At 39.0% G+C, this 16,002-nt stretch overlaps 1 protein-coding gene across 1 annotated transcript; it reads left to right on the top strand.

The window, feature by feature from the left end:
- Nucleotides 1-434: 434 nt before the first annotated feature.
- rab1ba (zRAB1B, member RAS oncogene family a) lies at nt 435-15,411 on the top strand. Its single transcript, XM_023283318.3, has 6 exons — nt 435-739; nt 6,288-6,360; nt 6,502-6,597; nt 8,776-8,871; nt 9,476-9,607; nt 10,616-15,411. Exons 1-6 carry the CDS (start codon nt 726-728, stop codon nt 10,808-10,810), a joined length of 606 nt encoding a protein of 201 aa, XP_023139086.1. The 5' UTR covers nt 435-725; the 3' UTR covers nt 10,811-15,411.
- Nucleotides 15,412-16,002: the final 591 nt, after the last annotated feature.

The raw sequence follows: 16,002 nt of genomic DNA, 5'->3' as shown, positions 1-16,002 counted from the left end.
TTAGTGATACACTGTAGTCAGTTCTTTTTTTTATTAACAGTATTTGAACTTGAAGTTTCTGCATTTTAAAATGGGGCATTCCTTGTGTCAGCGGGGATTTCAATGCTGATTTTGCGTTAACTGGGGGATATTCGGTTTGAGTGTAAAGAAACTGTTTCCATCAACATCAGCATGTCAGAAAATTCAAGTCTGTTTAATGTAATATTTTGTTAAGTTGTAGGTTAAAAGAGACATTTATTACAGTGAAAGTATTTCTCCAAAGGATTATTTCACTAGTATGCAATATGTGGTCTACATAAAGAAATGTAGTGTTTCATATATAGCATGCACCCGTTTTGTTTCTGAATTTTCATAATAAACTACAAATCCCAGCACCGCTCCGTTTTATTTATTTTTTTTTTGTTGTTGGTAGTGACACGTCACTTTACGTCACTACCGCACCTGCGCAGCCATCTTGAACCTTTAGCAAGCAACGGACACCGCAAGGCAGGAAAAGGGAGTGAAATATACTAACCAAAGCGAAGGAAACAGTGATATGTCGGCTACAATTAAGGATATATGAATCAGTAAAGATCGAATAGAGCAGAGCTACCTGGGTACAGCAACGGAGAGAGTTAACAACCATCTAAGTGCCTCGGATACCCGGACCTACAAGTCATCTTTTTTTTGCCGGACGAGGAAGGAAGAGCCGATTTTCCGACAGAAAAAACATCCAGAGTGAAATCATGAATCCCGAATAGTGAGTTTTATAGAAATCATACTCAACTACTAGGCGGCTTTTATTGTGTTTAGCCAGAAAGCAAATGATATATAGTATGGTTTATGGTGTAGCGCTATGTAAATAATGCTAGGCTAATTGTTCCGTCGTTATATTTAGTGGCAAACATCAGCTAGCTGGCTCTCGTGAACAGGGCGCGGACAGCTTCTTTAATGTGTCAGTCTCGCGAACGTGTTTTCTCTAAACGTCAGCTGATAGGTTGGTTGCGCCTCACCGTGTCAGCTGTGGCACGCGACCTTTCACGGGACAAACAAATGGGCCGTCCAGTGTGAGTTAAAACCAAAGTGAAAACATCCAGAGGAAATGCTGCCATTGTTCACTTCAGAAACTAGAACGTACAAAAGGCTTATTTTCTTAGTAATACCACATAAAGTAGTGAAGTAACAGATGTGGGATGGGTGACTTCGCCTCGATAAACAGCCCAGTGTGGTGTTTTTCATTTGGACACAGCGTTTTCTTTATGGGCACAGATGCATACCATAAAAATGGTTCATAACTCAGGGACTCTGATATAACGTTCGTTTTAGTTATTACTCGCAGATGGGAGATGTGTGTGAGTATTTGGTTGGTCTCGAGGCATTAAAGTTAAGATCATGAATACTGCCCTACCTGCTTTGTAATTATACTAATAGAAGCTAAAATTGGCTCCATTGTGTGACGGGGCTAGCGTTAGATGATACTCTAGGTAGCAGGTGTTTGACCCTGCAGCCTTGAAATGAGAGGACGCCCTCTTGTTACCGAATCCCTCACCCGGTGCGGAAACAGACGCAGTGGTTGTCCCGGAGTCCACTACTAAAGCTTGCTTAGCAGCCTCCTAAAGACTGCTAAAGTTTGCTAAATAATCTCCTAAAGACTACAAAAGCTTGCTTTCATAGGAATGGAACCCTGTCGAACTTGCTTAGCTAACACCTCCACACCCTCAGCTGACTGTCTTTATTCCTCTGAATGTTTGCACATACTGTAGTGTATAAAGCTGCCTCTGTGCCTATCGTGGTACACTGTATCTTCATAGGACTAGTACTGCTGTGAATGTATGTGCTGACTTATTATCCACCTTCAAAGATTTCACATCTTTTTTACACTACTTTCCGCACTCACTAAAAAGGATGCAACTTTTGACTTTATTAACGATTAACAAACATTCTTATTGCAGTATAGAGGTGTTATAAATTTCTTATAGGACCACTTTTTGATGTGCCAGTGTGTTAGTACTGTTCTTTTTTTTTTATCCTCCTCCAGCATGACACTTGCTTTACACTACCGTTCAAAAGTTTGAGGTCACTTATTTTTGAAAGAAAAGCATTTTTTTTTCAATGAATATAACATTAAATTAATGAGAAATACAGTCTAGACATTGTTAACGTGGTAAATGACTATTCTAGCTGGTAATGGCTGATTTTTAATGGAATATCTCCATAGAGGTACAGAGGAACATTTCCAGCAACCATCACTCCTGTGTTCTAATGCTACATTGTGTTAGCTAATGGTGTTGAAAAGCTAATCGATGATTAGAAAACCCTTGTGCAATTATGTTAGCACATGAATAAAAGTGTGAGTTTTCATGGAAAACATGAAATTGCCTGGGTGACCCCAAACTTTTGAACGGTAGTGTATATTTTTAATGCACTCTCATGTCAGTCAAGGAATCCCATGAATCATTTGACAATATATCTTGTGAAAAAAGCTTGATGTGGATAACAGTCAATTTATTTGTAGCTCATTTACATCTAAAGCTACAGGCCTTTGTTTAGAAACCCCATTATTAATGACTAACTAGCATATATAATTAAAGACTTGATGTCCAACTGACATTCATCAATTTAAATGCATTTCTAAAGGCACTAAGTCGCAGCTTATATCTCTGTATTATACCTGGCTAAGTGTCTCATAGTAACTAATTAATTTGATTTTCTTTTTCTATCAAGGAGAAAATACTGTGTTTACAAAAACTTTTTTGCAGGATATCTTTCACAGATATTCAGTGGAAAGCATGTTAAATGAAAACAGTCCAAAAAACACAACCTCTCAGGCACAGATCTAGCTGATCTAATCATACAGAATGTTGAATGTCTTAGTCAGACGTAAGTTGTGGGGCGACAATTGCTGCTTTGCTGAAACTTCCATCCCACTCTACACTTGAAGCAAACACGTAAAAACATTTACAGGCTAGACCTTTTCAAATAATACTTGCTTTGGCCACAACTTTCTTGTAGTACATAGTCTGTGGTAGCTGGTTCACTTGTATCATGCGATCTGAGCTCCTAATATTTCCACACAGGGAGTCCTGTATCCCCACCAACTGTCTTAGTTCAGTTGCCTGCCTGTTCCTTCAACTTCCTGTATCATAACTGACCTCTGCTGGCGCTTGCTGTGCATGATAATATGTCATGTTAGTAAAGCATCTCCGTATCAGTTATTAGAAAAAAGGAGCAATATTTAAGATCATTGGTTTTGGATTATTGAATACTGTGGTATACCCCAGTACAAGCCTAACTGAAATATCTTACATTGCTCAGTATGAATATTTTTTTTTTTTTTTTTTTAGGTCAGCCAAAATTCTTATACTTTAGTATTTAATGTAGAGACCAAATCTGTCTGTACTCAGTAAGTACTGAGGTTCAATGCCTACCTTTTCTATTAAGGATAACAGTGCCACAGTGTGTTTTACATCAGTATTAATTTTTAGTACCACAGGAAATGTGTAAATATCACAGAGTAACAGACATTGACTGCAGAACACTGGTCCCATTCATAATGTTGTTTATGTATTCTTTAATCAGATAATTCTTTATTCAAAAATTAGATTTTAGACAGTTATGTTTTGGTAAAGGTCATCTTTTTGTTTTTAGACAACGTTAAGAATAACTGTTTCTATCCTTGAAATTGTGCTATCAGGAAAAGTAGAGTTTTTGTATCAAAATCCAAGCATAGGGTTTGTTTATTTATTTGGTAAGTTATTATTGTTAGCTGGCAGGCTCAGTTTAGCTACCTGTTTTTATAAGGAATGGACTGGCATTACGCTTCAGTTTTTCCAAGTTTCTGAAACTACACTGAAACAGTACAAGGCTTTGCACTGATGATGGTCTGTGGGTTGCTTGTTGTAGTGAATAAAAGCTGACTAGAGGTCTTGGTAACCCAAAGCATCGGTCCACATCAACGTAAGTTGTAGAAATGTGAACTAGACTGATTGCTACATTGCAGCTGCATTTAGTGTTTGTGAGATACTGTCAGTTGATCGAGTGTCAGGCTGTGGTACACAACAACTCTCAGTTTCCTATGACACAAGAATAGCAATTGCATTGAGCAATTCTCTACAGCTGTCTGTGTTGTGTGTCAAATTCATGTGATGTTTCCTTCTTAGTGACTGAAGGTGAAAGAACCTTTGAGTAGGGTTAAATTGGGTTAAATATTGGAGCCCTCTGGCTTTTTTCATTTAAGTCTAAGGCTGCAAAAACATGTTTAAAATCTTCATAGTAAAGTAAAAATGTTCTAAGTTTTGGTTTCATTATCCAATTTCACTTACAGTATAGGCACTTCAATGGGAAGGTTTCAAACAACACCTAGCACTAATTCCTGGGCCAGATTAATCTGGCAGAGGACCCTGGCCACAAGATTGGCTAACAGCCACTCATTTAAACAGTTTCTTCATTGTCATTATAAATTTTACCATTTCTATTCCTAAATGCATTCATCTAGTCAAGGTGAGCTTCCAACTCACGTTACTCCACGTCAAACACATTTTATTTCATTTCTACACACTGAAGATTTATTAGCTGAGGTATAATAATCAGTACTTACTTAAAACATTTTCCTTCATTATCACGAATGTACACTGTATTGTATTTTAACACAGGCCTACACACACAACTTCCTGGTGTTCTAAATGCCTAATCTGGACCCGAAATATTTATAAGTGCAATGAGAAGCAGTTGTAGGAAATTGTTGAAATTTAGAAGGAATCTATACTCACTGTTGGAAAGTATTTACACTCCTCTTTATACACATTTTGTTATGTTGCAGTTTTGTGCTAAAATGATATAAATTAATCATTTTCCATCTACAATTTACACTCAATACCAGCGATCGACCCATTATTGGCCTGATCAGTTATTGATGCCGATATTTGGTATTTTTCTGATTATTGGTATTGTTATTTCTATCAACCGAATATCACTGATACATTTGGCTCTGTGCAGTCACTCTGTGGTCTCAAGCAATGCCCTGTCCACAGCACTAGCTATTCAGCTACACATCACAATTAACAGTCAGTCACTGAAAGCTGTTGTTTACACAGAGGGACAGATGTGCACATTTGCTGATGTATAAATTAGTGGAACTGTGTTTGAAAGGTTAGGTAGCACATGTTGCTGAAGCTGTAATGAACACATTTTCCACAAGCATACCAGATCCCCTCCATTACACATAAAATAGCACAATAATTTACTTATTGGTATCATTGCATGTGAAACTTATTTTGCAAATGGTTCTAGGCTGTGGCTATTACAAAGAGGCTTGCTTTACCTCATAGTCTGTGCCTAATGTGGATGATCTGTAGTATCTTTTTAAAGTAAGATTAACTTTTACAATCTGCTCTAACTGACTAATGCATCTTTTTATGGGGCACAACCTGCAAAAATGAAAAAAAAAATAGCCATTGCCACAAATATGGACATTAGGTACTTCGCAGTGGCTAAGGCTCCACTAACGACTAGTGGCTAACTAGCAATTTTGGGAGCAATTACAGGTTTGAGCCTTTTTGGATATGATGCAACAATCTCCGCAACATCTGGAGATTTTCTGCCAGTCTTCTTTGTAGATCGTCTCATCCTCTGTCAGGTTGGAGAGAATAATGATAAGGATAAGGGGAGATAATATCTCTGTAGTTTGCGTTGTTCAGCTTTTCCTAAACCTTGACCAGTCTACCTGTCCCTGTCACTGAAACACTCCCACAGCATGATGATGCCATTGCTGTAGCAGTATTGCTGAGAGTAGCAAAGCTGTTAAAATCTAAAAAATACACATCCTGGGTGCCAAGAAAATTTGGTTGATCTGGAAGACCGATTTGTGACAGGGCTGTGGAATGGCTGGTTGGTGATGGCCTCTTTTCTATCTTACAGAGAAAAGGGGTTTGTGGAGAGCGTGGTGCTGTGTCACTTGCAGATGACTTGATTTTTTTCCATTTATTTAGTTTTTTGTTCACGAAAGTCACTGTTAAAAAAAGTTTTTTTAAGTTCAGAAAATGCATGTTTCCAATGTCAATGAATTATTGTGTTCAATAATTGCAATCTATATAGTCATGATCTGTTTTTAACAATTGACATTTTCAGTCGAAGCCAACAGATGACCAACATATTGTTGTTTTGTTTTTTAAGAAGTTGAATTAGTTGAAAATACGAAATGTACTTATGTTTTGCCAAGTAATGTGTGAAATATTCTTCATGTTTCTGTGCCAACACTTAGAGAACATTACTGGTATTCAAAACGTTCAACATTCTTCTTTATTTTTCAGTGACTATCTGTTCAAGCTCCTTCTCATTGGAGACTCTGGAGTAGGAAAGTCCTGTCTTCTGTTGCGCTTTGCAGTAAGTAGTTCTGTCTCTGAAATGTTTTTTTTATTACTGTTACCTCTAAATGTCTCTGTTCCACCTGTAATCTTTGCTCGTTCTGCTGTTGGTCTGATTCTTTCCTGTTCTCCCTCCCTTTATCTGCCCCCCTCTCTGCAGGATGACACCTACACTGAGAGCTACATTAGCACCATCGGAGTGGACTTTAAGATCCGCACCATTGAGCTGGATGGCAAGACCATCAAACTTCAGATTGTAAGTCCAAACGTAAACACAAAGCACTCTCTGTTGCTCTCACCTTCTCACCTGTACTAGAGCTTAGATCCCATCATTGTTATCAAAACACATGAAAGCCTTTGTTTATGTGTGTGTACATTTTGCATTCAAACCAAGCTGTAATTGGAGCCTGTTTTATTTGAGAGAACGTCAAAGATGTCCAGCTTGTTAAGCATATGATATGCGCACACACAAAATGAAACCACATTTAACAATGTACTTCTGGCTTTGTGTTATTCCAGAGACAGATAAAGTTTCTGCAAGTGCTACTTTCCCACTGCAGAACTGTTATTACCAATAACATGGAGCTTTTCAACACCTGAGCTCCTCAGAGTTTTCTAAGTTTATGGTGCAAGGATTCTCCTTGTGTTTGCTACTCTAGTTTCAAACTGGAACATTTCAGACTTACTGTATGTCACAAAAGGCAACCACTAACTATATTGCTACAAACCTATAACTGCCATTTGTATGCACAGTTTGTTAAGTGAGTGAAGTAAGAGGGCAGCTGTAGAAGAACGCTTGCTTATTTTCTTTAATATTGACTCCATGGGCCTGCTGGGGCTGGCACGAGCCACTCAGTAGTCAAAAATACCACAAAGCATGTTGAAGTACCTACGTTTTGATCTACAAAAGTTCAATAATCTCTATAATTAATATTTTCCCTGGACTGCTTTGTTAGGCCTTATGTTCTTATTTCTGTGAAACCTGTTTGCTGAGAAATCCTTTGATTTCTAGTCTCTGCCGCTCTTCAGCTCCCCCTGAATGGCCTCCCCTACCCTCATACTGCAGAGGACCTGGATGATCTTGTTGTGATGCAACATCATATGTGATTGACCAATCAAATTACTCCCACCTCTAAAAGTGCTTGGTATTTGGATTCAGTGTCACTTACTCAGGAGTGCTCAAATTTAGTTCCAGGAACTCGCCTACAAAGAGGAGCGTAGAACAGCAAAAATAAAAGCTGAACTCATGACAGTGGCCACACCTTAATTACATTCTGCAATGAACTCAATATGATTGTTCAATGCATTAGATTTCAAAGAAGAATAAAATACAATAAAAATAAATAAATAAAATATAGAAGTCTTTATGTTGGCAATATAATAGTTGAGAACATCACGAGAATTATTGTTCCATCACTATATTAATTTTAGACTAATTGTTTTAGTCTTACCAAAAGCCCCCAAATCCCCCAATTTTCAATGTATGATCATGAGGAAAAGCAATAAATTTGCACATATAAGAAGCTCGGAAATATGTGTGATCAACCAAATCAATAACTCAAATTATTATACACTACTGATGAGTATTTACAACAAATGTAGTAGAAATGTCAATAAAATCCTACACCTGGTTAATGGCCTATATCATCAACACCAGTTTTGACTTACAACCTTCAGAGTTGGGAAGGTTTGATCAAGCAGCATACAATGAATTGTATTTTACATGGTATCATAAAGGTGTTAAATGTAACCTGTCTTAATGTTAACACTGTTGTGTAAATTTGAAACTTATCGTTTTCATGAACTGCTTGATCCAAATGCTGAAAGTCCTGATTATTAACTAATATGTTTACTAAATTTAATTATTTGTACAATATTAATTAAAGTAGAATTCTTGGTGACTCCTGAAACTGAAGGCAGCCAGCTGTAGAAAAGACATCTCACTATGTTGGGATACAGAAACAGTGCATGAACAGTTGTACAGCGGTGTTACACAGTGACACTTTTTAACCTTGTAAACAGTCTGATGGAGTTCAGACAACAGAGACACAAACTGACACTTGGATAATTCGATTTTCTTCTACAATCAAGTTACTGACTAAATTAAGGTTTACAATTAATTGATATCATCGAGGTTATGATCACATTATTGTCTCCCATGTGAGAAAATAGTCTTGGATTTTCTTCAACATGGAGCAGGGCTGCCACTTTTTAACAGTGAAAGTGATGGTCAGAGCTGCTAAAATAAAATGAATGTTTTACACTTCACAAACTAATTTTCCCTCTCATATGTAGGAGAATGCTCACAAAAATCCATCTTTGCCAGGGTTGATGCTCAATTTATTATTAATATTAATTCTCTGTGATGACATAGCAGTTAGATTTCTAGTGCCTTATCCCCTTTCCTCTCTTTCTGTCACTGTGTGTCTTTTAGTGGGATACTGCAGGTCAGGAGAGGTTTCGAACTATCACCTCCAGTTACTACCGTGGAGCCCATGGCATCATAGTTGTATATGATGTGACAGATCAGGTGAGTCAGCAGTCTGGACTGTATTCTTAGTACCAGAAGTGGCATTGTAGCTTGATTTTGTTAGTTTTATTTAAAAAAAAAAAAAAAAAAAAAAAAAAAAAAGAAAGCCATTTTCAGAATCAGGAGTTTGATTTGAAGAAGAAGACGTAAAAGTAAAACATACTGGCTTTGTCAGACTTATAATAGGGATTGCAGAACAGTGCAATATATCTGTTTACTCTACTTCAGTTCATTTTCTGTTAATCTTTCTAGTTTTTAGTATTAGTATACAGTCACTTTACACACTTGAGACTCTTGACACACTGACACTTCACACAAACACTTTTAGAAACTTACATCTTATACATACATACATCTTATCTTAACAACAGCAATCACCGTACAACAGACTCAGCTACTTGATAAGTCTTAACAAATTGTAAACAGTAGAGTCCATAGAACGACACAATTTATTGCATGACTATAGTGTTGGCTTTCTTGACATTGTGCAGCTGTAAATATTTTATTATTTCCTCGGACTGTGTTTCACAATAAATTCTTTACCGCATAGTCACTAGTGTCTAATGGCTTCACTAATGTTAATATTGGCATTCTCGTTGTGCAGGAGTCCTACAACAACGTCAAACAGTGGCTTCAGGAAATTGATCGTTATGCCAGTGAAAATGTCAACAAACTTCTGGTGGGCAACAAGTGTGACCTGACTACTAAGAAAGTCGTGGACTACACAACAGCCAAGGTATAGCTCCTCACTGTTCATCAAGTTTACACGTGTTGACGTTATGGCTCCATTGAGGTATGGATACACGTTGTCGTTGACTGGATATTTTTCTCATTATAAAAAGTTAATGACATGTAAAGGAAAGGATGATGCCCATTAAGGTGCTGGAGACCGTCTAGTATGTCTGCTGAAAGTACTGAGTTCTTGGTGGTAATTTAACTGTGATGGATTATCAGCAAATTGCAAGTAACAAAAATTTTGTGAAAACTGTATTTTTGTCAGGAGAGAAAGTACGTGCATCAGATTGGTGTGGATGACATGATTCACTTGCACTAATAAAAATGACTTCTTTGGAGCTGTACATTCAAGACAGCCAGTATTAATAGAGGACATATTGAATTTACATGGGCAGATGAGCTTAGAAAATGAAGGATAAATGAAGCAGTTAAGGGTTGCTTGTCTTGCCAATGCATTAAATATTTCAGGGAATCATTTTGGTGAATTATTTGGTAAATAATAAAAATGGCGCAAGGACAAATGCTTTAAAAGTGACTAGTAAATGTAAGTTAATTACCTAACTATGGGATATAATCTGAACCACCATTTTGGTGAGGCTATGGTGTTTGGAGCATACTGAGTTTACTAATATACACCGAAAACACACACACACACACATGTTAATCCGCTGCGTAGATATTCAGCTTAAAAGTACTCAGAATAGAGAAAAAGCAACCACAGAATGTTCTGTGTTTTTCTTTGGTGTTTTCTTTGCTAATTCTCTCATCATTAGTCAAAGGAGTTCAGTTCAATTAAATTTTATTTATATACTGCCAATTACAAGTTCAAATTGTCTCAAGATGCTTTACAGAACCCATATGCCTGAACCCCCAGAGTTGTCACTTAAATTTTGAACTACATCTCCTGTAAGAGTTCTGACTGCACATGTGTACACAGCCTACATGTGAGTCTGATGTCTGCCCTGCTGTCTGACTTTAACAGAGGTACAACTCTCTTCTTTCCTGGCAGGAGTTTGCTGACTCTTTGGCCATCCCCTTCCTGGAGACGAGTGCCAAGAATGCCACCAATGTAGAGCAGGCTTTCATGACCATGGCGGCTGAGATCAAGAAGCGTATGGGTCCCGGCGCTACAGCCGGTGGCGACAAGCCCAACTTAAAAATCGAGAGCACCCCCGTCAGGCAGTCTGGAGGGGGTTGCTGTTAAAGATTCCCTCACCCCATCACCCCAGCCATCACCTACACCATTTCCACTGAGATTTCCCTTATTCTCCTCTCTGTGCTCTCTTACTTCACCTCTGCCAGTCCCACACCTCACCATTCCTCCATAACACCATGTAACCCACGCACACCTCCCTGACTACCCCTCTGTCAGCCTGCCTGGACATACAGGACGGCCGGGCAAACAGAAAAGTAATCTGCAACTTAGGGATGGCCTGTATCCCCTCCACAAACAAAGTGGAGAAGGCAAAAAATTATGCGAGGGTGGGGGGGGTGGGTGATCGCAGAAACAGACACTGAGACAAGTTTTGCTTTCTTCCAAAAGGACAGAAAGAAAATGGATGCTGGGGAAGATTGGTATTGATTCAGCGTTAAATGGAAGCAGTGGAAGATTATATTTAGATACAAGTGAGCTTATGTCCACACACACACACACACACACACACACACACACACGCACACACACACACGCTGTAGTGGGGTGGTACAGGTTAAAGAGATTTAAGCCTTTTAGCCCAACACATTTGTCCTCAGGCTGTGTCTGTCTTTGTCAGTCTCATCTTGTGTCCCCCAACCTCATCCCACCCTAGCCTAAATTTTTGCAACTTGGAATTATTTACCTGCACAGTCTCACCACTCTATATGCTCTGTACACAGTAGTAAAAGGAAATGTTCCCGAATAGCAGCAGCCTGCTAACAGTGACTCATCATTGCTGTTTCCTGATTAGGGTCCAGGGAAAGCCCTATCAGGGAGCCTCCTCTTCTTCAGCCTCTCCTCCACTTTCTTACAGTGTGTTCAGATAGACAGCAAAATCAGTTTTTTAAACTCACATTTGAGCAGTCTGCGTTCTTTTACCTCAGGCAAGCCAGTGTATCAGCTGCACAGACATTAGCTGTGGGCTAGCTAGGGAGTGTTTGAACTTCTGCAATTTTCCTCCAGTCTCTGCTTGTTCCTACTGTTTCTGTATGTTCAAGAAAGGGTTACATTTTTCCTCAGATTTTTTAACATAATCGGTTTCTTCAGCTCTACTCAAATTGCTGTCTAGCTGAACTTAATAGCCTATTTTCAGTGACATTTAATGCAGTCACATTGTTTCCTATCTGTCTGAACACACCTTTAATTTGTCATTCTGCTTCAAACAAACTCTCTTATCAAAAGCATTCGGTTGTAACCATGTAAAGTGACAGAAGAAGTTGTGTGAAAAATGGCAAGAAAGAGAGCTTACTTTCATGTCTCTTCATGCTGGCCATTTGTTCAAAGTGAGTCTGATTGTCAGATTAAAGTGACAAATTACCTCCAGGATTAGAAAGGAGGTTTTACTGATAGAGTCTACTACATGCATTTAGTTGGAAAAATACTGGGCCTTTAGTACATCAGAAAATGATAGAGAAATATTCATTTGCATTCTCATGAAACAAAATAGGTAGCATAGTGGTTACTTGTGAGGATAGTTGTCAAGCTGCTGGTGTGCAGTTACAGTTAGTAAGCCTGCTACTTTGGTCAATAGTAGTAAGTTACAACACTTTACTCAATGTACCATAGACTCCTGTGTGGAAGCCATGCCTGTTGTGTGGAGCTGGATGTATGAGAATGGAAGGTACAACACAGGTAGTGTGATAACATTCTGTATTCTGGATGGTTTGACTTGCAGGTGGTCAGGGAAGCAAACCTGTTCCTTAACTTAGGCAGCTCAGCTGATTCCACATATAGAAGTCAGCTGGGATGGAAGTGGGAGTTATGAGATCTGTAATATATGGTGTTAGTCTTTTAAAGCTATGATTTCATGGAAGAAAAGAATGACATGACAAAATGCTGTAACCTTTAGCAGAGTGAAATGCTGAAATGACACTAAAAATTAAAGTCACTTGGGCAGACAGCACAGACGATGAGGCATGACAAAGCTGGGGTAGGGTGGGGTTTGGGGGGTGGGTGAGCACTTGATTTGAGTTATTTTGACAACCAGAAACAATTGGCAATATCCTGCATTAACCTTACAATTTGTGTTTTATCATTGTTGTGATTTCATAGGTTGTTCTGATGGGGACGACTTACACAATAAGCTCCGCCTCTCATGTTCAGCACATGACAGAATAGGTTGTAGGATGTTGTTTTGTTCTTGTTTGCTTGCAGATGAAGCTGGGGTAGAGATGTGGTGTGATTGTGTCTATTGGCTTAGAGGGTGGGGTCTTACAAAAGCTGCTGTTCCTTTCCTGGGGTCAACCAATCTGTCAGGGTCTCCCATGTGGACTCTTGGGTCATGTCTGTTTTTTTTTTTTTTTTTTTTTTTTATGTCAGTGAGCATCCCTGGTTCCTCATCAGATTCCTTAGTGCTCCAGTTTGTGCCTCCCATGTAACCGTCCTCCCTATGCTTGAGTCTGATTATTAAGGCCTTGGTGACTTCAGTAGAACAAGTTCATATGAAGTATTGTTCAAACATCAAACATACTGATGTTGAGAAATGTTTACAGCTGTTATGAAGCGACATACTCAAAGGTCACACACTGAATTGTATAGATGAGGATAACCGTGCACATTCTTTAGCAGCTTTTTTAGCTGCAGAAGGCAGAAATCTACGAAAAACTAAACAAAAAAAATCAAAGAATTGAAAAAATGACAACCTTCATCCTCTAGTTCTTCCTTCTCCCCTCAGCTCTATGCTCCTCTCACCAAACAAGCATGCAGTTCAGACGCACAAAGATAGCCAAGACAAAAGCCAACATTTATTTATGGCTTCACTTCTTAACCTAGGTCACCTCAAGATCCACATAATGGCTTTCTTCCAACAACTAGGACTTTTGCAGTTTTGGTGTCAGACACCAAAGATGGCCCTTCAACAGAAAGACTTCAGTCGCCTCATGATAATTGTGCAGAGCTCACTAGTGATAAAGGCCATTAAATGCAGTTGAAACCTCTGTGAAAGGATACTAAATGGTACTTCTTGGATTAGATCCAAGGGTTGCTAAGGAGAAGTACAAATTTGATCATTCAGCTTTCAGTGAAATTTGTAGAGTTCAGATTTCTGCCTGAACTCTAAAGCACTGCGGTTATATACTCAGCACGGATCACTGAAAAAGAACAAACTGGAGCGAGCCATATCTGAGCAGATCTGAGAGTGTTGCACCTGTAGTTGTTGATCGTAGCTGCCAGCAGTTAGCGTAGTAACGGTGGAGTCACAGAGTATGAATTGTTTTACGTGCTTGAAGCTCTGAGCGCCTCACTGCTTTTAATACCTCTGTGTTAGCTCTCAGTGGTATTTCTAGGGAAACTGGAAGGAATGTGAAAAACAAAGCATCCGCCTGGACTGTTGGAGGGGCCTCTACATAGCCGTGAAACTCTGCTTCTTTACATATAACCTGATCAATCTGAGCCACCTATTTTTACCCTGTTTGACAAGAGAACTGGAAGATATGCTGACATTTTTGTAGAAAGCTGCTCTCACATGACAAAAAAATTACTGTACTGTGCTAGCGTTTGCCATTCTTATGGCTCTATTGGTTTCTAACTGTACACATCCACAGTGGTCAGTTTCATCATGTGCGTTGTGTTTGGGGGCATCAGGAGATTCAGGGACTGACTGGTCTTGGTTTGCTGACCGGGTATGAACTCCCAGCTCTTCCTTCAAGCCAACCATGCCACTTAAACTTGATGAATTCCTCAAGATCCCCACTGACCAGTCCCTGCTCTCGCACGAGGGAAGCTAACCTGGGCTTCACTTGCACTCTTAGTTCTGTACAAGAAGAAACCTGGCAGCATTTCAGGCAGAACAAGGCTTCAGGCTGAGGCGTCACAAAGAGCATGCGTTCACTTCCATTTGTGAAACCGCTTCAGCCGTGTGGAGCCGAAGTGGAATGCTAGAGTTTTCAGTGCAGGACTGGAATCTGACACTGAGGGAGAGGGACGGCAGCAGCAAGCATATGTATGTGTCTGTAGAACGGGTCAGGGTTGCATGTAACATTCCGGAGCTTTTTGGACATGTGTTGGTATCCCGGCATCACGCCACTCTCACTTTAGTAGATGCAGAAGAAGCAATTATTTGAAATTTAACACTTAACACACACAGACACACACACACATACACACACATATAGATGTTTTGCGCTTTCATGGCGATTTCCTTTTTTAAAATCTTTTTCTTTCAACAAGTCTTGATATGATACTGATTTTAATGTATTCATTGAATACTATACTGTGTTGTCTAGTCCATGAAAGTATGAGGGAACACTGGGCAGGGTGGGCCTTCTGATGAGGGAGGGGTTAAACACATATAGGGTTTGGCTTCTGCTTATGAATGTGATTCTGATGAAACAATGCTTGACTTTTCTTCTTTAGCTCCTATTTTGTTTTTTGTTTTTTTTGTTTTTATTGCATTAAAGGTGGTGTTTTCCTTGTCATTTGCACACTGTTCAGTGGCTTAATAAAGGCACTCATTAAGTGGTGTTTGTTAATAAAAAGCACCGGGCCTGTCACCTTCTGTCTTTTTATTTTCTGTTTGGCTTGTTCACTTTGGTGCTGTCTCCCTGCTGAGTTTGCTCATGTTTTTTTCTGTACATATTATAAATATATATATAATAAAATGATGAAAACGATCAGTGTCAACATAAGAGTTGGTTTGTTGTTTTCACTCAACAGTATCTGTAAAGATGACTGAAGATCTATAATAAGGTTATTTTGGTACGCATACTGTGCCGATTCTGCATGTTCAGAATACATAAAGATGACCTACTGTACATTTATGCATGTGTAACGGAGTCCTACAAGTGGACTGTAAAAATTGCATAATGGCAACACAGACTGGACAAAAAAGATGGATGTAGCCTCTTGGTCAGAAGCAATGCTGTAAATCCTCCAATTCTCTCGAACTGCCAGCAAGGAGCAACTCCTCTCCTTGCAAAGTTTAATTCTATAGAAGTCAAAGAGAAAATGGCACTACTTGTTCTTTGATCTGTTACTTCAGTACTACAATTTCCTACTGTGTTTATGGTCTCAATTCCTAGTTTCAAGACTTGGAAGAGTAAAATAATCTGGGGTAAAATATATGTATTTTACCTTATGATTGACAGGTTGCCACCATATCACTGACTGTATCCTCATGTTCTCCAGTCAGATCCACTGCACTCCAAGACTTCAAAGTCCACAAACCAATGGTTGATGCTGCGACATCCTTCTTTCATAAACAG

The sequence above is a fragment of the Amphiprion ocellaris genome, chromosome 23 (assembly GCF_022539595.1).
Source record: "Amphiprion ocellaris isolate individual 3 ecotype Okinawa chromosome 23, ASM2253959v1, whole genome shotgun sequence".
NCBI lineage: Eukaryota > Metazoa > Chordata > Actinopteri > Pomacentridae > Amphiprion > Amphiprion ocellaris.
This window is presented reverse-complemented; position numbering and strand designations above follow the sequence as displayed.

Coding starts and splice junctions, on each gene's coding strand:
- rab1ba (XM_023283318.3), top strand. Junction 6,361..6,501: donor GTCTTCTGTTGCGCTTTGCA/GTAAGTAGTTCT, acceptor CCCTCTCTGCAG/GATGACACCTACACTGAGAG. Junction 8,872..9,475: donor TATATGATGTGACAGATCAG/GTGAGTCAGCAG, acceptor CTCGTTGTGCAG/GAGTCCTACAACAACGTCAA.